The sequence below is a fragment of the Condylura cristata genome, unplaced genomic scaffold, assembly GCF_000260355.1.
Source record: "Condylura cristata isolate star-nosed mole 26May11 unplaced genomic scaffold, ConCri1.0 scaffold00001, whole genome shotgun sequence".
Classification (NCBI taxonomy): Eukaryota; Metazoa; Chordata; class Mammalia; order Eulipotyphla; family Talpidae; genus Condylura; species Condylura cristata.
In genome coordinates, this window is record NW_004567102.1 from 53,486,783 (window position 1) to 53,511,864 (window position 25,082).

Genomic DNA, 25,082 nt, shown 5'->3' on the forward strand with positions numbered 1-25,082 from the left:
GAGAGAGGGAGAGAAAGGGAGAGAAAGGGAGAGGGAGGCACAGGCTGGGAGACTTGCAGCTGCCTCCACCCATTAAAGGCATTAAAAGCATTAAAGGCCTATCAAATCTACCGAGGATCCAAGACCCTTTATTCAATATCTGTTTGCCTGAATTCACAATGAACCTGCCTGCCCTGCACCAGGGTTGCCAACACATAGGTGTTACAGAAACTAATAAAAGGCTGTAAGGATGACCTTGTGCTTTGCTAGTTACACGAAAGCCTCTGGACCCCAACCCAAGAGCTATGGGAAGCTTGTAGAGCCTGTGAGCAGAGGTGTGATGACATCCCCACTTTGTTCTTGCTCCTTGTCTTTAAATAAGGAAGATAATGACACATCACTACTTTGAAGACAATTTTTGATGAGAAGAATGCTGAAGCATTTTGACTTTTCAAAGCTCTGAGAAAGCATCATGACATGTTAAGGCCCATGGGTGACTATTAGCAATTAGCAATTGGGTAGATTCTACTTCTATTGTCACTTCTGTCATCATGTTTATTGAGCTAGTGGCTCTAGTCACATTTGTGCTCTTTTAGCACATTTTCCACAAGTGAATAATACCAATAATCGCAGGAACAAAGAGGTAAAATAGCATATTCTGACACTCTGAAACTCAAACATTTCTAGAAGAAATGACTTAATTATCTTATTGAGTTTATTCTCCCCTGATTTTCTTTCTTTCTAAGCATTTCTATTGTCTCAGCTGTAGGCTCTTCTTCATTCTCCCACCCTAATTACAAGGGTCTTGGACCCTCATGGTTAGAAATCTTCTCTGCTTCTTCCCCGAGGGTATATAACCTCTCGGATATAACCCTGCTTGTCATCTCTAAGTGAATGGAGATGGATACACTAGACAGACTTTTGTCTCTCATCTGAAGTCTTGGTTCTTGATTTGTAAATATCTAAGGGACAAGCCCCTAAGGTGTCCATCTTTACCTCAAATGTGGAAATTATGAATCCAAATTTATTTTTCACCAAGCCATCCGGCTATGAAAAAGACATTTTCGTATAAAGGAGATACTTTTACAAGGTGGTAAATTTTACTAGGTGACTAACATAAGGTTTATTCTCACTTTAATATTTTAAGAGAAAAGCAGTCTTATTTTACTATCACTTTTCTGGGGTTCAGATCACCATTCTGCTCGGTTTTACGGTAAAAACCCTAACAGACAGCTGGAATTTTTCTTTCCTTAACCCCTAAGACCTGACCCTTCACAAATGCCTCTTGTTTCCCTCTTTGGCATGTCTTTCAAACTGCCCTCTCCTGTCTAAACTCCCTGCCAAAACCTGGTGTTGGTTCTCAGGCCTTTTATAAGTCATCCTGTCATGGTGCCTGGTTTCAGCTCATTGAAATTTCAACAGATCTCTTCATACCTCAGTTTCCTAAAGACCTCTCCCTCCCATTACAGTGGCTTCCTTACTGCATTAAGCAAACACCCCCCACCTAGTTTCCAAGGAGCCACATAGCTACTCCACTGTTGTTTTTGCTATCATAAATACACGGTAAATCTAGTCTAGTTTGCTTCCCGAAATTCTGTATTTTGAACTTGGCAAATCATACTTGCTTCTTTGACTTTGGTTTGTTGAAAACCCTCTTTCCTTCTATCTGATTAGCTAAAGCCTGCTCAGCTCAAGTCTCACGTCTTTCATGATGTCATCTGTGACCACTCCAGGCTTCCTCGATCTCTTCCATACACTTGGAGCCAGTGCTATAAATGACAGTTTAATGCTTGATGACAGTAGCCACCACAGTAGCTAAACTTATACATAAAGGGGGCAAGACTTGCGCTGAGTAGTCTTACTAAGTGTTGTAAGTCATGCTACTTGAGGTAGATACAGTACTAAACGGGGCTGAGCATAGCTTCTGGAAACTTATGATGGCTATTATTTTATTTGGATATTAGGACAGCCAAATTTCTCTCTCCAAATTTCAAGAGAGGTAGAGGGGATGAAAAAAACCTAATACACTCATCAATCACTCACTGAGGACTTACTGAGTGTCCAGGAACTCCTCAGCTCAGTGGGAAGCACTCTTGAGAAAACTGGTCACTGAGGACTTTTCAGGCAGCTGGTAGGACAGAGCTAAAAGGTAACTCTAGCAGAGAGCTGCATTGTAGTCCTGACTTTAGGAAGGGGAAGACTCAGGAACCAGGGTTAAAGAGGATACAGGTGGCCTCACTGAAATGTTGCAGTTTTCTCTCTTGGTGAGGCTCAGGCGGGGCCTGAATACCCCTGGGTGGGGCCCGGCTTACTTTCCCAGCCCTTGGCAGAGACTTGGATCGCTGAGTTCTTGCTCATTTTGTTTTCTAGTGACTAGGCCAATTCCATAGCCCTGTCTCAGAAAATACTCCCTCTGGCTAAAAAAACTGGGCCAAGGTGGAGAGGGCCAAGCCAGCGCAGGATAAAAGGCGCCAATCCTTCCTACAGAGAACACAAGTGGAGCCCTAAGAGCATTTTCATGGAGAAAAGGGATTAGCATCAGTAATAGACATCGTTTTTTTTTTTTCGGAACCCAAACTCTCATCTAGTGTTTTCTTTAATTACGAAGCCACAAACTCTGCAAATTATTACATCCAATATTAAATAATATGCAGTGTTTCCACTTTAAAGTTACCCTGGGGAATAAAAGAAATGAAATCATGATCTATGGCAATAACGGGAAGCTGGCTGCACTGAGGCAGGGAGGGGTGACAAGGCAGGACTGGGCAGGATATCCTGTGAAAGCTGTAAAATCAAAGCTGACCTGACCTGGAAACTTAGTGGGTATTCAAACAAAACAATGATTTGAAGCTCAATAAAACCTGGCAAAGCAAAACTCAGAATTTTCACAGTAGGCCAAAGGAATGATTCAAATTTCCTAAAAATGTCTGGAATAATACAACTCTATGATTTCCAATTATTCCTAGTGACACATTCTGATGAAACTTCTAAGTTAAGCTCATAAGATTTTAGCATCAAATTTAGCATGCTTTTAAAATAAAAATAAGCAAAAAGTAAATGGCACAATGGATTAAGAGGCTATTCCATGTGAAATGAGTAATGGCGAGCAGGGAGTTTGAGACGAAGAGACAGGGAGCATGAGTGGCTGTCCCACAGGGGATACAGGTCTAAGAGGGACAAACTGATCAAGGGAGAGAAGAACCAGAGACCAGAGGAAGGACTTGAATATGTAGCAAAATACCTGGGTTGGTTAGCCAGACATGGATCCAGACTAGATCTGGTGTGGCTGAATCCACAAAAGGAATATTCAGGCTGAGAGGGTGAGCAAAATTCCAACGGGAGCCCCAGATGGCCAAGGATAGGGAAGCTCCATTAGTAGCTATTTGAAAACCTAATCTAGTACATCTAGAAGACACAGGGGCGCAGACTCTGCCACCAGGGGAAGGGGTGGTGCGGTGAGCCCTGGCACTGGCTGCAGGGTCTGGCTGCTGAGGGAGGTGGAGTGCGGAGGCAGGCGCAGGCACGTCTGATGGGGAATGTGTGGACTTCATCTAGACATCTACTGGGGGCTGGAGGGTGAGAGGAAGATGCTCTGGGCTGCTTGTCTTTCCCTGTCACCCTCCCCCAAGGTGAACAGTGATGACTCAGGATAACTCACCGGCAAAATAAAAGTAAAGAGTGAAATCGATGAACAACTCTTGAAATCATGGGTATTTGGTTCCTTTACTCAGAAGAAAATCCAAGAGCCATCAAGGGGACTCTGCCCAAAGTGCAGACAGTGATGGGGCTTATCGAAGTGTTTGTTTTGGTCAAAATTGAGAAGGAAGGAGGCCTGCCTGCTGTTATAGACACCAAAGCTCTGCATAATTGCAACTATCAAGAGTCAAAAGGGAAGCAATATCAGAATTAGAACCGACTCTGGCCTAAGTGGGATAGATACTCCCTTTATTGACCCTGTGCAGAATTCAATGCAAGAAAACCATGTGTGGGTTACTCATCTGCATACTCTTGTTCAGGGTGGTGAGAAATCAGGACTCGGTAATAAAAGGACTTCTGGGATGTAGCTCATCAGAGAAGTCATTTCAGGAGTCCAGCCACTCCCAGGTCTGAGACCATGCCCTGGCACGAGTAAGTAAGGGCTGAGGGACATTGCTTGTGAATAGCTGCTGGTCATTTTGAGGGTTTGGTTTGCAGTGAAGAAGAAACTAAAGGAAGAGAGGATATGTAGAAGAAAACCATCATTTTAGGGGGCTCCTTTTTCAGAACATATCCCCCACCCCTTTGTGCTTACGCTGTTAGGGAGATCAGCTTTGCTGCCATGCATCCTTCTCAGCTAAAAGAAGGACTTCAACACTTGGGGCAGTTTTCATATGCATTGCCTGGTGCTGATTATCCAGATGTAAATGCAGGAGTTCCCTTACGCCAGCAAAGCAAGAAGGAGGAAGCCAAGTGACATTTTTGATGTTTGATAGCAGTTGGCAGTTCCTATTTACACACTTTAAAATCACAGAGGGTGACCATCTGCTTCCTTCTTGGAGATTGCTAGGAAAAGTGGGAAGCACAGACCAAGGACTTGCACTTGACCACTCAGAAACAACTGCCAAATTGCTCTGCCCGAGACAGTGCAAACGAGAGCGTTATCTCCTTGGGAGTACAAAGCACGGGTGCCCAGTGCAGACCCAGAGGGAAGGTATCCAGATACGAGGGCTCTGGGTGACCGGTCCATCAGTCCCATCTGTTTCCTCTCGGCAGTCAGGAAGCTGCCTACGGGAGTGGAAGAAATGAATCTACCTCCTTCCACAGTATTAATCTTAAAAGAGAGCAGGGGTAGACAAGGGTGATTTAAAGGCCCTTTAATTTTCATTTTACTTTGCCTTTCTCCATGTCCTTTCTACGGGGGAAATGAATAATCTGTACAATTCCTCTCCCCTTCCCTGGCAGGCTGACCCGCTACCCTTCACAGTTAACCTGGCCCTTGGAGCTCCACCATGGCTCAGCAGATAAACAAAGCATCTCTCTCTCAGAAGTGCTGGTGGAAGCCCGCAGCTATAAGCGACAGAATACAAATGAAGGCACTTTTTTCTGCCTAGTGATGGAAATGCACCAAACAAACTTGGGATCTGGGAGGCTTGATTAGAACCAGGCTCGGTTCAGGCATGCAACTCATCAGCTTGGCAGGAATGATGGCCCCGACCTGGCCGGGGGCAGGGCATTCTGCAGGGAAGTTCCCTGGCCCTCACTGGACAGCCCCTCAGGAGAGATGATAAGCTCCCCCAACATGGACGCGAGGGTGGGGGTTGTGTGCTCAAATCAAACAAACCAGTTTCCTGCTTAGTACTTAGAACAATGGCTGTGTTGGAAAGGGCTTGCTTTGTGTCAAAGGATGATTTTCTTCTCTAACATGGGAAGAATTAGATTAAATTCAATAATTAAAAGGGTTTTTCCCTCCCCCTCTCCCTGACATTTGCTGTTCAGGTCACAGCACCCTGTGTGGGAATTGCAGTCCTGTTGTTGACAGAGAACAAGAAATGCATGTGCTGACGGGGGCAGCGGGAGGGCATCTCATGGTGAGATCAGCCTTGATCTGCCACCGGATTATAGGGGCCTCAGAAGAGACTGATGAATAATTCTGCAGGAGCCCTTGAGCTGGAAAGCTGGTGTTCAGAGGCTGATAATCCCCAGTCGTTGTAATACAAAGGAAGGACAGGAATTGAGTTCACAGTGCTGAATTGTGAAATTCAAAATTTGAAAGAAACTGCTTCTTCCTGACTGTGTTTGTCAACCTAGCTGCTTGCTTGTTTGTGTTAAATGGCTACTGTGCTTTTTGAATCCAAAATCTGATTATATTTAATTAGTACAGGCATCTGGGATTTCTAATACACAAAGAGTTATTAAAGTAACAAATCTTTCTAAAATATGTTCTTCATGAAAGAATGTGTTAATTTATGCAGTAACAATTTTTTAACATGAAATAATTAACATGAAAACTGAAACAATTATGAATTCTTTGCATTCTAATTTATACGTGAATTTTCCTCCAGACAATAATCTATTTAATTTAAACCCTCATAACACTGGGAGTATTTGAACAGATGCATTTTTCTTCTTCTATTTAATACACAAACCAAAATGTACAGCAGGTCTTACCACAAAGGTTCAAATGCCCCTTTTCTACATACATTCTAAAGACCTAAAAACTAAATTTCCTTGACATTTACTGCCTTTGACAGCGATCCTATTGCTAGCTGAAAACAAAAACTAAAAATATCTCCCCAAAGATATGTTCCTGTTTTCACAATGATTCAAATCAGGTTAAGTGGGTTATATGGGCATAAGAACAGGTCAGTAAAATCCAAGGAATGGGGAGTGTGGGGGAGAGATGGAAAGAAGAGGAGGCAAGAGGGAGGGAGATGGAGAGAGAGAGAGAAACTGCTACTGTCATTCATTTGGATCAATACTATTACTATTATTGTTACTACCAACTACAACTATACAACTACTAGCTCAGCTGATAGCAGTTTGCTTTGTGTTAAGTGTTTTACACATATTCCCAGCGAAGCCACACACCAATTCTACGATGTTATCCTTCTTTATTGTTATCCTTCTTTCCATTGGAAATGAAGGCTCAGAGAGGTTAACTTGTCCACAGTCTCACACAATCCAAAAAATGCTTGGATTCACACTAAGGTAATTTGATTTTTTGACTCACAGTCTTAAATAATCCAGCCCCTGCCATCTTTGGGAGGACTAAAGATACGTGTGTGCATGTTGGGGGAGGAGAAGGGAAGCAGTCTGACTATCCAAAAAGATACTTAATTGTTGCCAGTCAGGAGGAATGGGAAGGAGAAAATGATATAAATGGTATCTATAGATTGTCTTCTTTCACCCTCACCGTCTTCTGGAAGGTAACCAATATCAGCCCTGTCTCATGGATGAGAAAACTGAGGCTCACAGAGTCTAGAGTTTAGCAGAATCTATGACCAAGAGATGGCACAGTTAACATTTGGACATGGATTTATCCAGAGCTCTGTGCCTCGATGGCCCAAAGCCTTCTTGCTACATGCAAGAGTCCTGTGTCTCCAATAACCCTTCCCTCAGGTTCCTGAGGCCATAACAGTCCCTGAGAATGGGACACCTGTAGAGGTATAAACCTAGCTCTAAAACATAGGCAGTGATGTAAATCAACATTACTTCAATAAAGATAATCAAACATCTTTCAGATAAGAAAATAAAGACCCTTTTCAAGGGAAACACACATCAAACAAAAAGCTCAGGTTATAAGAAAGGTTCTTGATTTCAGTAGACTCAATAGTTTTTGTAAAACAGTCCACTAATTATACGAGGTAGCTATATTTATTATTTACATCTTACAGATTACAAAAATGAGGCTCAAAAAGGTGATTTGCTGGGGACACCATGCTTGTAAGTGATAGAGCTGGTTCAAACCTGGGTCTTGCAACCTCAACCACCAAGTTCCTCAGTCTTGTCAGGCTGCCTCAGCAGCCTCGAGGGAAGGACACTACCACAACCAGCACAGTGACTATGTAGTCTACCTTTGAGATAGACCCACAAGATCTCCTGGGCATTATGTACAAATGCTAGCCATAGGTTGACCCTGTGACTAACAGCTCCTTCTGGTAATACAGTGAGAGATAAGAGACAAACATCCACCATCACAGCAGCTTCATTCATAATGGCCCAAATTGAAAATACCAGTAGATGAGTAAACTGTGATACAGTTATGTGTTGTTTAAAATAGGAAATATATTGAGAAATATACTGAGAAATATATTGTAGGTGACTTCATTGCTGTAGGAATGTCAGAGTATAATTACACAGATCCAGATGGACTAGTCTGCTATACATGTCAACTGTGTGATATAGTCTATTCAGACCACCACTGCATATATGCAGCGACACTGCTAAATGACACATGACTATATTTGTGCAGTGGAATACTACTCATCAACAAAAAGGGAAGAATTACTATTACATGCAGCTATATGGGTGAATCGCCAAAAAAAAAAAAAAAAAAAAAAAGGGAAAGAAACCAGCTATGAAAGAGTAATACTGGTGATTCATTTACATGAAGTTCAATTTATAGGCAAATTGACTCTGACGACAGAGGGAAAAATAGTGGCTACTTCTGGAGGACTTCATCATAAGTGTCAACTAAAAAAGTTACTCTTATACATAAGCCATGTCTATCTTAACTTGTTAGATATAAATCAACTTTGTCAGTACTGAGATTCCTGAAAGCTTCTGAAGAAAAAATCCAAGAGTCTGTCAAGAATTCTCCCACTGCTTCCTGCCTGTGTGAGCTTTGAAGGACTGATGACTGAAGATGTTGTGAGTCTTAGAAAGCAAGTTGATGGCTTTCACGGTCGGTGACCACAGGAGACAGGCGTGTGTGAGGATAACAGGACAGACAAGAGGTTCTTGTCTGTGCACATTCAGCTCTGGAATGATTCCGGGATGAAGGTGCAGTGCTGGGGCAGGGGTCTGACTGTGTCCAGACCTGGAGAGTGTGCAGGTAGTGTGGGCTGAGTGGCCATGGTCAGTAGGTGGGTGGGGATGCAGTGGGGACAGCTGAGCGGTGAGGATCCCTGGTAGTGAGTGGCTCTAGGTAGAGACATCCCAAGTGACCTTTCTGGGCTAAGACACCTCCCTTGGATATATCACAAAAGCCACGTCAAGATCAGCAAATCCAAAACCAAACTCACTCCCTCTGAAAATAAGATCTTTCTGACTCAAATTTCTGTTGTTGGCAACTCCATTTTCATAGTTATTTGCACTTGACTACTTGAGAATTATCGTTGATTCCTCTTCCTCTTTCCCAAATAGTGCTTGGGTCTTTCCATTGTGTTTGTAATTCATTCTTTAATTTTTTTTTTAATTTCTCAAGAACTTAGGAATTGTATAGAACATAATAACAAGGCTATTTTTAATTTACCAATCACTATGTGCTGGCACTGTGCTAAACATTTTCATGTGTTTCACTTAATCTTGGCAAAATTAAAGCACACAGCAGGTAAAGTATATTCCATTCTGCAGAGAAACAAACCAAAGAATGGAAAAGTTAAATCATTTACCCAAGATCTGGTAGGTGAGAGAGCTGGGTTTCAAATCCAGTTCTGTCTGACTTCCTCAGTGCTCCTATAAATTCCTATGCAGGGCCTCCCTGGTGGTGCAGAGGTTAAATTTAAATTCAGCACTATCAAGCTACTGGCAGCCACTGCAGCAGGAGTTCCATCTTTGGATAGTCTGCTGACCCATATGGCACAGCAGACCTTTCCTGTCTTGCCTCTGTTCCCCTCAGCAGTATATTTCAGTAGAGCTGCCTGTTCTGCTCCCCACTCTCTGGTGAATCTTCTCAACCCCTGTACCTCTGGACTATCCACTTCTTGTATAATAAACAAATATTAGAAAAAAGTTCTTATGCAGTTCATCCTTTCTTAAGTCAGAGCATCTGAACAATTAATGTCGGCATTACTTGGAGATCCAGACTTGAAGGATTTAGTGAAGATAGTGAAGATTGACTAAAGGAGATATAGCTGCTCTAATTGAGAGAGATGTATACATAATAGAGAATGAACAACACTAAATAATTTCTAGAAGCGTCTAGAATGCTGTTGGCCAGTGTTACTGGCCTGGTCTTGATGTTCACCCTGACACAGGGCTTCTGCTCATAGTCCCAAAGGGGACTGAGTGTGGCAGGAGGAAAGAATCATAGGAAGGACTGTTTAACAGAGGTCCAACTTCCAATTCTGCTTGTATCCTGGGAAACGCCACCTCATCCACCCAGAGGGAGGAGGGAAGGATATTCCAGGGTGCCCTGAGAACCTAACAACTGTGCTGAACAACAACTGTAATACCTGTTTGGCACAAGTCCTGAACACAGCCCATACAGCCATAATCAAGACACAGCTCGGCTGTGGCCTGTGGGTAACATAAAACCCAACTTGCAAATATTATCAGGCACAAGGACCAGCTGTCTGGAGGAGCTGATTAATCCCCAGCAGGAACTTCAGCATGCAGCACGCTTGCCATCTGCAGAGCACCTCCGCAGACACACACGAGCTCTTTCTGCTCATAAAGAGGCCTGGGCAGGGCAGACCTTTGGGGGAATTTGATAAACAGCTGGGTTGTCCCAGAGCTGAAAAACGAAGGTCTTTCTAACTCTCTCATGCACATTAGAAGGTGCCCTTTAAAAGCTTTCATAAACTAAAGGAGAAAAGGACTTAAGACTAATCTAAAATTTTCTATCCTGTTCTTTTAATTACTAGATTAATGAGGTCGTCAGCAGAGCCTAAGAGGGTGGGTGCCATGGGGTCAGACCTGGCCTCAAATCCTGCCTCTGCCATCATATGATTTTAACACACAGGTCCCTTAACCTCCGAGCTATTTCTACTCTCGCTCTCCTCTCACTTGCCCACTCAGGGCAGACACGGGGCAGGTATTTTGGAGTACCCTGGCTTACTCCTCCTGTGGCAGGACAGTAGTTCTTTTAGTTTCTGGCAAGTTTGGGGGCTGCCAGACCTTTTATTTTTCACCCAGTTAATTTACTTCCCCTTACTTAAATCTTTTCCCAATGTTTGCCAAAAATCTGAAGATATTTGTGAAAGGAAGAGAGAAAAATGAATTTTAAGGTAGGGGTGGGATACTCATTTTGGAAATTAAGTGAAGGAAACCCGGCACAGAGGAAATGAAGCTGATCCTCCAGAAGAAGTCAGACCAGCGTCAGGGAAGCGATGGCAGAGGTGAGGTAAGGAAGCTGCTAGAAAAGCAATCAGGGTGCTAACTGGGGAGGAAGGTGGGGTTTGATGTCCAGATCAAGGGGGCCTCTCTGGCCCTGCTCCAGGGCAGCAGTGTGCCATGAGGGGGAACTCATGAAGGATCGCTTTCTGTGGGGTGCCCACCACCAACAGAGGCATCCCATTCTGTCTGTGAAGGACGATGAATACTCAGGCCTGTCCACAGCACCCCAGTTAGCATCCTTGGGCTTCCGGCCCTGCAACTTTCTTTTATAGATGATTCAAGGTTAGCTACAAATTCTATAGAATCCAGAGTCCAAGAACAGAGGTGAAACAAATCCTGAAAGACTTCCTTTGGCCCCAGGGCTCAACCCACACACAGAAGGGCACTTATGCAACCTCCCCCCCACCTCCCCTCTTCCTTCTCACTCCTTCCAAAATCAAGCATTCAATATCTCACAAACTTCACTATTCTGCTTTCCTTCTGGGTCTGTGGGCTGGGATCTGACAGGTTTGCCTCAGGGTAAACTCTCTCATTTAGGGCCAGGTTTCAGACCCAGGGGCACTGCAGACTCTCTCAGCTCACCTTGACACAAAATCAAGTCCACATTTCTCTCTGGACTGCCAGTGCCAATCAAATTGCCCAGTGCCTTTGATTAGGGATACAGTGTGCCATCTGGCTCTGAACTGTGTGTGTGTGTGTGTGTGTGTGTGTGTGTGTGTGTGTGTGTGTGTGTGAGAGAGAGAGAGAGAGAGAGAGAGAGAGAGAGAGAGATGCTCTCCGGCATGTTTGATATGTGATATGTGGGTATTTGGCTGCAGGACATGAAGTACGAAGTACCACGTGCTGGGGAGATTCAAATAGCTGAACTGTCTGATCGACATGTAATTTAGCATTTGGACAGTATCAGTACCATCCAAGGTCTCAGTTTAACATTTTTCTTCATCACTTGAGACTGCAGTTCCATTCTCAGAGTCAAATAAAGAAGGGAAAAATTGGCACGAAGTGAAAGAATCATTCCAAAGGCACGCATTATGCTATCCGGTAGAGAGCTCTTCCCTATAATATATTCCAGTCACTCATTCCTTGCTCGGAATGACTAGACGACTTGGTTAAAAACAATAGCACTGAAGGTTAACCATTTCCCTCAGATAAGAATATTCTATTTTACATGAGAAGTTTACATATGATTCTGCACATTTACCTGCTGAATGCAACATGAAGCTCCAGGAAGACAGCAAATATTCCTGTAAATTTCCTCCCTGAATTCTGGGGCTCTTAAAGCACCCCGGAAAGCTACCATACTGGAGAGGCTGTTAGTTAGGGATTTTTATCTAGAGGTTAATTTCTACACATCTCTGTAGGGGTGGGGTGGAGAGTATTAGAGGAAATGAAGCCTTTCCAGTGACTATGCTACTATTTTCTATTGTTTCTATAGATCCCCATTCTTTTCTTCTCCTCCATCAGGGCTGAACAGAACCCATCAGGGCTCATCAACAGTTTCTTTTAACCTCTGGCTTCCCGCTGACAGGGCTGGAGGCTGAATGTGCCCAGGTGTTAATTCCCCAGATTCACCCCTGCAGCGTGGCTCCTCTTATGATAGGGGGTCCCCTTGGCACAGCTGTTTGTTCTTAGTTCTGCTGCTCTCCCCTTCCCCCTTGCATTCAGGCTGCAATTCCAACACTGCTATTAGAGATTCCACACTGCATCATGCCTCTTGGTTTTCTAAAACCCAGCCTAGCCCATTCCTTTATAAATAACTCCTTTATTAAATTCACTGATGAGGGTACCTTCTGTTTTTTTTTTTTTTTTTTTTCCTGAGGTTTTAACAGATAAACGAGCTACTTCATGATTGAATCCTTGGTCTTCTACTACTCTTGTCCAGAGAAAGTGTATCCAGGCCTGGCATGAGCCAGGAGGATAACATCAGCTGATGCTCACTCCCCAAGGGGCAGTATCTCATCCATCCACCTAGTCCACTAGATTCTCCCCTCTGAAGAGTGACAAATTCCTGCCAGATCAAGCAGCCCAGCTGAAGCATGACACTGCAAGTATTCACTGAAGAAAGGGAAAGGAAGGAGGGAGAAAGGATGTATCATGAGCCATCCTCATTTAGTAAGGGCCCACCTTGTCTTGCTGTGTACTCGTTGTCCTCGATCAATCTGGCCAATCCGAAGTCGGCAATCTTGCATATCAGTCCATTCCCTACTAGGATGTTCGCTGATCGAAGATCTCTGTGGATATAATTCATGCGCTCGATGTAAGCCATTCCTGCAGCAACCTGTGGATACCAAGGGCATAGGACACAGGTTACCCCATGACCCAATGTTCTTTCCATTTTGCTAAGTGAATGTTGTTAAACCCTGGGGCCTACCTGTGCTGCCATGTCCACAAGATTTGGCAATTTCAGAGCTCTTCCTTCTCCATCTTTTAAGAAATCAAGTAAACTTCCTATAAGAAAATATAAACCATTCTGAATTACTTTAAGAGATAAACATTCCCAACACAGGGGCAGTGATTTGGCTTTCTTATGATAATAAAATGATTGAATGGACTGGAACAATGCCTTCATCAATGGGAGGGGGTGGGAGGAGAGGAAGAGGGTGGTTATACAAAAGAAAACTAACAGATAGAAAAAACTGTATTGAAAGCAGTTTAACCTTTTAAAAATAGGCAATGTTTACTCCATGTCTGAGGACAACAAAAATTTGATAAAAGTGGAAGAAATGGGACACAATTTCCTTTATGTGCTAAAGAGGAGCCATAGCTAAAAAAACAAAACAAAACAACAACAACAAAAACTCATTCTCCAATCAGCCCTGCACACTAAGGACTGATGGGGGGTGTGGGGGGGGGGGAATACCAGCCAGCTGGCTGAGTATGGTCCTGGGACAAACAGCAGAGCAGCACCTCCAAGGGACTTGTGAGAAATGCAACACTCGGGCCCCAGCCCACATCTCCTGAGTCAGAAATTCCAGAAGTGTGTTTCAGAAACCTGGGTGTCAAGAAGTCCTTTAGGTGATTCCAATACTTAGTAAAGTTGGAGATTCATCAATTTAATTTACAGATTTTAAATCAATAAAAGGATATCTGAGGAATACTGGCTTAGCTAGGTGGCTCCTCCTATTGCATCATTGGCAGGCCAGCCTTAATTCATGCACCTGAAGCTGGAGTTTCACAGTCACTTTAGTAACACAGCTTAAGGAACTCAGGGTAGAAATAAACTGTACTGATAGGCAGAGGGCTGAAATAATCACATGCAGAGGTTGGAGAGGCCTGCTTGTCAATGGTGACTTTTTCTATTTTACTCACAAAGTTATTTACTAAATAACCCTGGATACAAAGGATAAATGATTGATCAGGAAAATATTTCAAATATACTTTATTAGAAAGTATGTGGGAAAAAAAAATCACACTGGTGTCTTCTGATGTACAATGCACTGCCTTTTAAGGGTGTTTTTGATTTAGTTCATCTATTTTTCCACAACAAAGTGATCTATGAATTCATCCCCAACAATGTTGCTTTGATGAGAAAGATGGAGACAGAAAGAGAATGAGAAAGAGTGTGTTTTTTAGAAGTTAGAAGTGTTCCATTTCTTCATCTGATGTTAAAGAATAGAGCAAAAAAAAAAAAAAAAAAAGGTGGAAACTCCAATTAACTCACAGACCAGTATCTGATATCACTTGTTCATCCCTGCACAGAGGAAATTTAAAATAAGCCCTGCATTCAAAATAACAGAAAACTCTCATAGCCCTCTGTTTGTACAACTCCTAATATTAAAAATGAGTATTTTACTTATGAAGAGGAGCTGAACTCCTGACATGTGCATACTGCAAAAGGTACTGAGTTTAGCAAGGATGGGGATGGGAGCAAGCTCAAGGTCATTGTCTTGTTTTAAAAATATTTTCATTAATAAGCATGCAGTTTGTGCTTCCTGATAGGGATTCTTGACTCATCAGGAACGGGGAAAAAGCAAGCTGCAACTCTCCACTGTGGCCCCTCACACAGCCCTCGCGGGTCACATTGAGGTGAGCTGAGCTGAGCTGAGAGGGGCCTCTCGCACCTTTATTCATATACTCAGTGACAATGTAGATGGGTTCCTCAGACACCACTGCGTAGAGCTGAACCAACTTGTCGTGCTTCAACTTCTTCATGATCTGTGCTTCCTCGAGGAATGACTCAGGGGACATTGTGCCTGGTTTAAGAGTCTTTATGGCTACTTTTGTGTTTCCATTCCAGGTACCTGCAGACACACCACAATATTAAGTCAAACTGGATTCTCTTTTGATGGAAAAAGAACAAGTTTTAACACCAGTAGTTACATGAAGTTAGATTTTAAGTTGAAAAATTAAGATAGTTTTTGTTGAGCAAAGATAATGAGTTGGAAGGACTCCGTCAAGTATTTTCATCAGGGAAAAGTGTGCTCTCTTATAGGTATGTTATGATGTTATGGTTTATAATTCTAATTTTTTCTTACTTGGGTATATACCACTTTTCTTTCTGGGCTCAGCCATGTGAGTACCAATTTGTACCAAAAGTACTGGACACTTCTTTATAAAGATGAAAGGCCAGGGGTTAGAACAGGCCTGGCCACCTGAGAGTCACTCCTTAGGTAGCACTCTGCTACCTAAGTGCTGCAGAAGAAATCAGATTAAGTTCCATTTTAGGGAGTGTGCTACCTTCAAAAATTAGGCAACACATCGTTTGAACTACCTCTATTTCAATCCTCTGCAATGGATGAGCTACTTGACCGAGTCCTTGAATAGCTGAGCCAAGTGTCTTTGAAAGTACTAGCAAGAAGCCCACAGCTTACTTGCCAATACTTCACCCAGGTAAGGAACGTTCTCAGGTTTATTGATGGTGAGTCATAAGAACAATGATTTCTCTTAGCTAGACCGGGAAAATTAAACAGCAGCTAAGAGGGAACAGAGATATTTAAACTTAACATGTTAAAAACACCTAGTAGGCCTGGTTTGTGATCATTATCAGTTACCTCATCTGTGTAATACAGGAATGATACTGGGTTATCTTTGGAGTCTCTTTCAGTCCCACAATTAAAAAAATCAACAATGAGGTTCTATATGTATTCCATTATTCTATGACTCTGAGTTAAAACTATTTTATTAGGCAAACAGAAATATTGCTAAGTTAGATTGTTATTTTTCTTTTAAAAGAGCAGTTTTATTAGGAAAAAAAAAGAGAAAGGAGAAGAAAGTGCCTTCATGGACACAGGTGGGCAGAGAACCAGTGTGTTAGAGAGATGCCTGCACAGAAGCAGGCTGACAGTCTTGGGACAAGAACTGCCAACTTATTTTCTATTTGGAGAAGAAGGATGGTTAAAATTAAGACTAGTTTTATATTTAATTTAGTTCATTTTTGAAATAAAAAATTCTATAAATTAGAACAATTCCTGTTACTCTATGCTAAACATGGTTCATATGTTTGCAACCTACAATGTACAAAAAATATGTATCAGGTAGAACAAGTGGCTTAAAGATGAGTTCATTCAGGTCTTACCTGACCACTAAATGGAACATTTGACAACCTGTAAATGGTATTTGTTGTTTGACTGTTGTAGGTCTTCTTCTCTAGTAACAACTTACCCAGGTTATACTGGCATTGCATTTTCATCTTGAACTACCACAAAATGATACTTTGTGTTCAACGGGAAACAAAAATTTTACTAACTTGTGTAATGATTAAAAGTTGGTGAAAATAAATCTGTGTCGGTAACATTCAAAACAATCTTATGGGGCAGATATCATTCCAGTTTTACAGATGAGGAAACTGAGGCTCATTGAGGTTAAAAAAGCCCCATGTCCACTGTTAATCAGCTAGTGAAGATTCAAACCCAGGTCCACTGAGCAAAAAAGTTCCTGGTCTTTTCTCTGTAGTAGCTCACCTATATGGTATCTTACCTTCTGTGTCTTAGGAAGAGGAACCCCCAGATTCTTACTGTATTGGATTCCTGTTCTGTGCATGTCTTAATTAATCACATGAAGCAGGATAGAGGAGTACAGCAAGGCATCATCATATTCTGAAAATCTGGATGAGCTGTGCCTGGCTAGCTATCCAGGTTAAAAGTCATGGTCCCAAAGTCTGTGTATGTATTCTTGTTCAAAACTGTTCTTTTAATTGGCTTTGAAATGCAGCCAAAACAAAATGTACCCTCTGCCTTACCAAGCCACACTTCAGCGAAACACCCCTGACCCAGCTTCTTCTCCAGAAACAACGAATCACGTGCAACTTCCCAAGCATCTTTAGCCAATCCAGAAGTTTGTGGGGTACAACTCGATGCAATCACAGTTAAGTTAAAACATAAACCATCAGCTTTCTCTACAGGAAAGGGAATTAATAAAGAAAACACAGTCCTTATAATCCGTAATCATGCATGCACTAGGAAAGATGGAAGGTGAGTCCCTTTACAACACTGAGTTCATTTGACAAATGTTGGCAAATGAAGGACAAGGCATTTAGTACAGCCTGGAACATTCCGTGTACCATTTATTGGATTTTAAAAGGAGGCTCACATAATAATAGAATTTGAGATATTTGCCAATCTTGACCGCTTACTATCTCTTTTTTAGAAATTCCAGAATTCTGAAATTAAAAAAAAAAAAATCAGAACCATTGTTCCCCTACGAAAGTCTTCATTTTCACCTTCCACCTTTGATGTTTGGGACTTCCCAAACGAGAAAGCTAAGAGTAAAGTAATTAAGTCTCAGCATACCCATCCATACTTCCCCAAACTGCCCATTTCCCAGTCTCTTGATCAATTGCAGGGACTCTCGAGGGATTTCCCAGACATCTTTGGTTTTGACAGACAGATCGGTAAGCCTTGGCATCCCTTTGTGACAGGGAACTACTAGGCGGCAGCAGAGACCTGCAGCTCTCTCTGATGAATGGGGACAGCAGCAGGAGAGGGAGAGAAAAGCAGAACATGTGAAACAACAACACTTAAGAGGCTCACAAACCCAGCCAGGATACAGCAGCACTACACACAATGCTGCATCAGCAGAGGACTACACACATCTTGGAAGGTTAGATATCACATTGAAACATGTTCACTGGAGAGAAGAGAGAGGACATTTTGATTTTGGACTACTCCATACCCATAATATGGTCCACATAGAAAGAGACAGTTTTCATTTCTACACTCACTAAGAAAAAAAAAAAAAAACGTTTCCAGAATAGTGTGTTAATACCAAGTCCTCTAGAACCCCGAAAACACCCCACAGATTTCAAAAGTTACACTTGAATTACAGAATGCCAACATGACTATCCTTTCTTCCCTCTAGTATCAAGGCTTTGGGGACTCTCTTTGGTAGGAATATATTTAAAGTTGTAATTTTAGCATAGGATTCTATGAAACATTAGACTACTACAAGCTAGTACAGCTGATAATTGTATCTGGTGGGGGAAAAAAGAGGTTATATTTCTCTAGTGATTTCTTTGGCATTCTGACTATTCTGTCAGTCAGACACTCTTGCTTCTTTGATATTTCTGGCTTACAAAAAAAAAAATCCTTATAGAACAGTCTCCCATGTATAATATAGGAGTCTGATTTGAAAAGATGAACAGAAACCAAAATCTGCAGAAACTCAAGGATGTGAAAGAACTCTATTTCTTATAAAAAGAGGAAGGAAAAAGTAGTTATCACTTAAAGGTTATCTGGAGGTATTTTTCTATTTTCTTTCTGATCTCTCTTCCCCCTCTCTCAAAAGCATACTTCTGGAGTCTAGCAGTGGTAAGGGGAAATAGCCTGAATACCATGTTAAGCAGTCAAAGTGAGAAAAGGTAACAAAGAAAAAGCAATGGGGCAGTGACAAAGCTGCTCAGAAGGTGAACAGAGCCCCGCCTCGCCCCCCATCTGCCACACTATGGAGGTCCTGCATCCAGAGAAAGCAGTGGGGTGTCGCTGCCTTTCTCCGGGTACCAGTTATAAGTTACATTTTATTCCTTTCTTTTTTGATAGAAACAGATTCTGCAATGTTTAGGCAGGAAATTATTTATGTGTCAATATTTCAAAGGCATTTTATTGTGTGAGAGAGAAAAAGGAAGAGGATAAGCCAATATAAAAACAAATCTAACTCAAGATGGATTTTTTTTTGAGATTAAAAAATGTCTATAGCTCTTCATATTCCTTCTCTCCTTCCAGCTTTACGATGTTATTAAGGTGCCCTTTCCAACACAATATTTTCAAATGATCCAAGCCCTGGGGAGCTTGTGAAGTTTGACTGTAATGAAATATATTTCAGCATTTGAAAAATCCTTTCAACATGCAGTCATCTGTTTTCCCCAAATACTTAATTAGAATCTATATAAACCAAAGTCACCTAATACCCAATTAACTAATATTCCAAGTTGTTAATTTTTTCACAAAATCATTAGTGACTGAGATTACAAGATAAGCTTTTCATATTGGTATCACTTATTTTCAGAAGATTATTTTTTTGGGGTGCTAAGACAGTTTCATACATATTTTTAAATGAACATATACAGAGCAATTGTTGAGATCAGTTGGGGGATATCCTGGGTTTTTTTCAATGTTCTGAAGAACAATAATATTACATATGTCACATAAAAAATCACTGGCCTTAATGGGATATAGTCTATATTTGTACATCTATATCTATATCCACCTGTGTGTTCACATTAATGGGATATAGTTGCTAACCTAGGAAAGAAAACAATCATTTTTAAATTACACATCAAACCATATTATTTAAACATACACATTGCATACTTAAACACCTAATAAGTATCCCACTATTGGTAACATCTGGATGTTAGAACAGAGACTTCTCTACTGTTTAGAACTTTAATGAACACAGTAGTTGTAACAGATCTAAGAGCTATGGGTCGTCTAATCTAAGTCTGTTTAGGCAACCCTATTGGTGAGGATGTAGAACTTGATGGATGGCGAAGATCATCGAGTCATGAGGTTGAGATGTATTCTGTGCAGCCATTTTTGCCACAGGACTGAATGGAAAGCGAGGTGGAATGATGACATCCCCTGCTGGAGGCCCCTGGAAGTGCCCAGGGATGTCACCCTCTTCCTTCCAGTGTCTGAGTTAGAGACTCAGCATGGGAGAAAAGAGAACTTGGAAGGATTTCAGGATGACGATGAAAAAACCAACTGTTAAAGTTTAATCTATTTCTTTCTACTTGGGAAACCAAAAGGTGATAGCATCTTGGGACAAACATACGGAACTAATAACAACTATGGGAGAAAAACAGATAGAAACTTAACCTGGCCAGGTTCCACAGTGAGGGGCTAACAAAGAAAACCATCTCACCGCCACCTCTGTACATAGCTGCTGGGCTGCCTCCCCCAGCTTTTCCTTTCTTCTCAGTGCCCAGCCACTCCTTCCAGTGCCCCAAGCTAGTAGCTGGTTAGAATTAAGGTTACCTGAGTAATGCTGTACAAGTTGCTGAAGAGTTTCAAACTGGGCACGGGTGGTAATATAGTATCCACCGTTGTCAAGTTTGCGAATTTTATAATGTTTGACATGGTCTCCTTTCATATCATCCCAATCACGGATAGAAAGTGAATAGGCACCTGGTAAATATGCAAAGCGTTAGTAGCTCCAATCACTGTGAGTACCAATTTCTTGTTTAGGTCTCATTTACTTGACTATGCTGATTAATAATTATCAAGGGGAGGTACACACAGAGATACATGGATGTGCACACACACACACACACACACTCTCTACTCCACTCATCAATATAGGAAAAATACACCTTTTCCCCCCTGCACATGTCAAAAGGAGATTAGCAATAAAATGATTTTACCCTTGCGAATGAAAGCTTCCTGGAGTTTTTCCTATACTGCTCCACTCAGTACACCTGAGTTACATAATCCAGATTAGACCCAACCCTCCAGGCAAGGCAGAGAGAAGCACCGCTGAATGAGATGCTTCTCCCGTCTCCCATACCCAGCCTGCATCACTGAAGCAGGGATCCTGTTTACTAAGGAAACCTAAGTACCCTTTGCTACCAGTGAGTTTCCAGCTTGTCTCACAGCACACTCGCCAGAGCAGACCACAGTGTCTGGTCGATGAGCCTAGAAGGCCCAGATCCTCTGGGATTCTAATGAGTTATTAAATAATGAAAAGGCCAACGGCTGGAGGAAGAGAAGTCCTCCGTTATGAAAAAACAAAAGAAATGCAAAAATAACCTGTGTGAGGGGTGCCCAAGGAAATAAGTATTTCAGAGAATCCTAATTCTAAAGGACTTCTGAAAATTCTATGGTCTCGTGTGCCTGGGGGAGTGAAGCGGCCGCACCCTGCGTCCGTCTGTGGGGCTTGGTTCTGAGCCTCAGCAGCTCTTTTGGAGCTGCCTGCAGTTCTAGAGCCTGGAGGGAAAATGGAAAATAGGACTCTACTCCGAGGGCAGGGAGGGTATGTGCCATTTAAAAGTCCTTGTACACTAGAGATAAGCCTTTCATCCCCTCTGCCTGATCCACAGATTAATGACAAGACACCTTTTTCAGCTTGTTATCTTACCTTTGGTGGTTTCACTCTCACGGATGAGAAAGGTACCTCTTGGATTTCCAAAGGACAAAAGCTGTCGCTCAGCATCTTTTCGGCCAAGTTTTCCAAAGTACCACCTTTAAATGAGAGCAAGGAAAGGAAGCATTTTATAACAATCATTTACAAAAGTGGAATAACTGGGTTTTTCTGCCCATGAAGCCTCTTCATCTCTGATTTCATCCTTTAACCTTTCCCTATGAATTTGTCCCTAGCCTAAGCTGCCCTCTTCAATCTATTCTGATTCATGATTCTATCCTGACTCCTCCTTTCACTGTGTAAAAATAAGCAAATAAGTAAATAAATAAGAATCATTTTTGATTTGTGGGTTCTTTTCCTTCTTCTCTAGAGATGATAGGAACTGGTTTGTGTTAGAACTGCTAGCATGTACCAAATGACAAATCCAAGACCTAGCTTTGAAATGGCAACTGCAGAAGACCAATCCTGCACTTATCTATAAGACCCTTGACTTCTGAGTATAATTACAACCCCTAGGAAATAACAAAACAGTCTTTGTATATATAAAGGCCACAAATCAAGCATTGAAATAATCTGTCTGTCAGCACGTATTAAGAACAAAGACACGATATTTTCAATAACTTCAGACTTATTGGAACTCGGAAGAAAATCATGATTGGCCCTGACTTGAAATGACTGCCGCCCCTAATACTTGTTTTTATTTTCTCTTCCTGGTCAGCAGGTGTGAGGACTTGAATCAGTAAAAGGCATTGCCACACGTGTGCTCCTCGCAGCTACACGGTCATGTTGCCACGAACAACAACATGTCCTGAAATATGACGACCTGCTGTGGTCAAATTCATATTCTCCCTACAAAAGTTAATGACAATCTCGTGCCACTTTAGAAGGCAGCACATCAAACCACCTCACAACCTCTGTTGTTTCCCTTTCATTTCCCCTTGCCCTTGCCAGTACCAATCTGGCAATTTAGTTAGCAGTTTAGCACTAGATGCCAAAGGAGAAGCAGGCGCTCCAAGAACCCGACCAAGGGAGAATTCCACTGGAACCTTCAGATAGGAACAATTTTCAGAATATTTGACTGTGAAAGGATCCAGCCTCTAAAAACAAATTTCAATTCGTTACACTAGAACATTGCTATTATGCGTTCACTGTCAAATTCTTTTGTGAATGAAAGAGCTTCACTGGAGATAAGACACACAGCATGTTTGTTCCTCAGTGACTTCTAAAGGCACCAAACTGTGAAATAATCCTAACCCAGCATTACTAGACAGTATAAAGAGAATTAGACCAATTATTTGTGAGAAATTACTTTCTGGGTTTCTATCAATAACCCACTTAAAAATGCTGGGTAAACAATAACAGCAGTGAAAAGAGAACTGTTAGAACAATGGATGTACTAAAACAACTGTATTTTCAAAGAAAGTTAAATTGCATATACAACCACAGATAATTTTAAAAAATGTAGTTATACTTAAAAAAATTGGCCATTATAAATATAACTTGAATACAGAGTGGGTAGGTTCTCAGCTAAACCAATGTGATGGTATATTTTAGTGAATGCCTTTTATTCTGAAAGAACACAAAGATGTTTGCAACCACACACACACACACACACACACACACACACATAAATATATAAATTCTTTTATCCACTGATGGCAAATGCACTCACTACAAAGAAAAAAGCTCAGAACCACTGAGTATTTGAGAGTGGGAAACAAAACCTATCTTCTTAGGGGAAATACAAGGGAATTAAAGACAGGAGAATGATCTAGTAGGGGATTTGGCTGGGGTGTGCAGTCTAATCTCCTTGCAGTGGCTGGACAAATCCCAGACAAAATGAATTATCAGAGCTAATGGCCAGGCATGGTGACAGCCTTTTCTCTCAGGTCGGAGGCCCGGCTGGCCCTACTAAGCAGAGGAGGCAGGACCCCCATGGCGTCAGGATGGAGACCAGGTTCTGGCATTCAGGAGATCATCCCCTCCCAATCCCCCCCAACCTTTTCCCTGAGTTCAGAAGTTAGGGTTGGCAAATGAGGTGCTCTCACAGCTGCTCCCACTTATCCCATGGGTAAGGTAAATGAACAATAGTGTTCTTTCTAGAATCCTCCCAGTCTACTGACCACCTTCTAAAATTGCTACCAGTGAAATGCTTGGGTCAACTAGCTCCCAGTCACTATTTACTACCAAGGAAACAGAGACCCTAGATCAGGAGAGGGCCATCTGAAATGCCTTACCTCAGTGTTACAGTTTATGAGACACTATGTGCTACTTCTATCTGGGGTGTGGAACGAAGATCTTTTCAGTGCTTTATTACTAATTAAAGTCAGTAACACTTTTGATTAATCATAGAGGAAAATTATCTCCGTTTGATACTTAACGATTATTTGCTCCCCATCTCCCTCCCTCTCTCCTTGTTCTACTTCTTTAAGCAAACTTAAATAACATCACCAAAGTAGTGAGAGTACAGCCAGCATTGTATTGTGATGGCCAAAACCACAACATAAAGCCTGAGAAACATGGCATCACCATATTCTTTCTACCCTTAATCATTTCAGCAAATTCTTCTCTCTCCTGCACAATGTTAAGGACATTTTATTGTGACAACTAACTTTTAAAAGCAATAGTTAAATTGAAACAATAAAATAAAACATACTCTTCTGCCTGGATAGAGTCAACTGGTGCCACGTAATTGCTGGGAATGTAACCCGTCTCTCCGGTTGTCAAGGAGCGAGCCTCCCACCAATCTCCTTCCCTGCAGAGAAAAAAAGAAAAAAGTGAGTAGGGCGACCGCTTCAATATTTTGCATTTGCAGACTCAGTGCTAGAAGACTATGTAACTATCTACTTGTCATTCTAACACTTGACTTCTCCAAATGCTAAGGACCGGACCCATACAATCTGAGTTGACAGTGATTTGACCTATGGTTGTCTCTTATCTTGTTTTATTTACATAGAACTAGGATGCTGGCCATAAGTGAGGGGTGGGGGCCTTACTTGCTGGCCTTAGTGTTATTTTTGTCAGCTGGGGGTGGGGAGTGAAAGTATTTTGTTTGGTAAGTGTCCCCAACGTGGACACAGGAGGAGGAAACCAACTGCTCCCTACTCAAGAAAAGCGTAATTACAACAAAATGGTAATTTTGTGAGAGAGGAGATAACTAACCTGATTGGGGCAAATATTTTACAATATATAGGTCTATCACTTCCTTTGTCACACACTTTAAACTTACACAATGTTACATGTTGATTATGTTTCACCAAAGCACTGTGGGTGGGGGCAGGATACACACACTAACTTAATTAACAGCCCATTTAGGCCCCTATCTAGTCCTTGGGTGCTGTTGGAGAGGAGCAAGTTGCTGGCCTTAGTGTTATTTTTGTCAGCTGTTAATGATGCACAGGAGTGGGGGGAAGCATTATAGAAACAGATCACCTGTAAAAGGAAGCCAGTTAGAAGATACAGCAAGGGACCAATGAATGCTCTGAATACCTTGCTTGTTTTCAAGAAAATGGGTAGAATCATAAAGATGACAATAGGTTAATTAAGTCTTGCTGACATTTTCAACCTGAGGTTATTTCATAAATTACGTATAGCACTGATCTGAGTCTCGTGGGTAGGAAGAGTAGACACAGCTGTGTGTAAGTGCAGGAAAAGAACAAACACGTAGTAAGGGAATGAGATTCTTAGCCATGCTGCTTCTTTTTAAAAATTTTTAAAAAAAGATTTATTTACTTATTCATGCAGAACTGGGGTACCAAGTCAGAGGTGCTCGAGCAGTGAGAGGCTTCACTAGAGACAGAATGGGGAGCAGAACAGGATGACCGATGAAGTAC

General features: G+C 41.8%; 1 protein-coding gene across 3 annotated transcripts in view; it reads right to left on the bottom strand.

The window, feature by feature from the left end:
* The window catches only part of FYN (FYN proto-oncogene, Src family tyrosine kinase), a 261,917-nt gene that overhangs the window by 17,865 nt on the left and 218,970 nt on the right, over positions 1-25,082 (bottom strand). For 2 of the 3 annotated variants that reach the window (XM_004673777.2, XM_012722015.1), the window contains exons 6-12: positions 23,906-24,004; positions 21,247-21,350; positions 20,148-20,297; positions 17,466-17,630; positions 14,799-14,978; positions 13,109-13,185; positions 12,862-13,015 (exon numbers count right to left, since the gene is read on the bottom strand). In XM_004673777.2, coding sequence (XP_004673834.1) covers positions 12,862-13,015; positions 13,109-13,185; positions 14,799-14,978; positions 17,466-17,630; positions 20,148-20,297; positions 21,247-21,350; positions 23,906-24,004 — 929 coding nt within the window. Of the gene's footprint in view, positions 1-12,861; positions 13,016-13,108; positions 13,186-14,798; positions 14,979-16,915; positions 17,072-17,465; positions 17,631-20,147; positions 20,298-21,246; positions 21,351-23,905; positions 24,005-25,082 lie in introns of all 3 variants that reach the window. The other variant, XM_004673778.2, reaches the window with a different exon arrangement.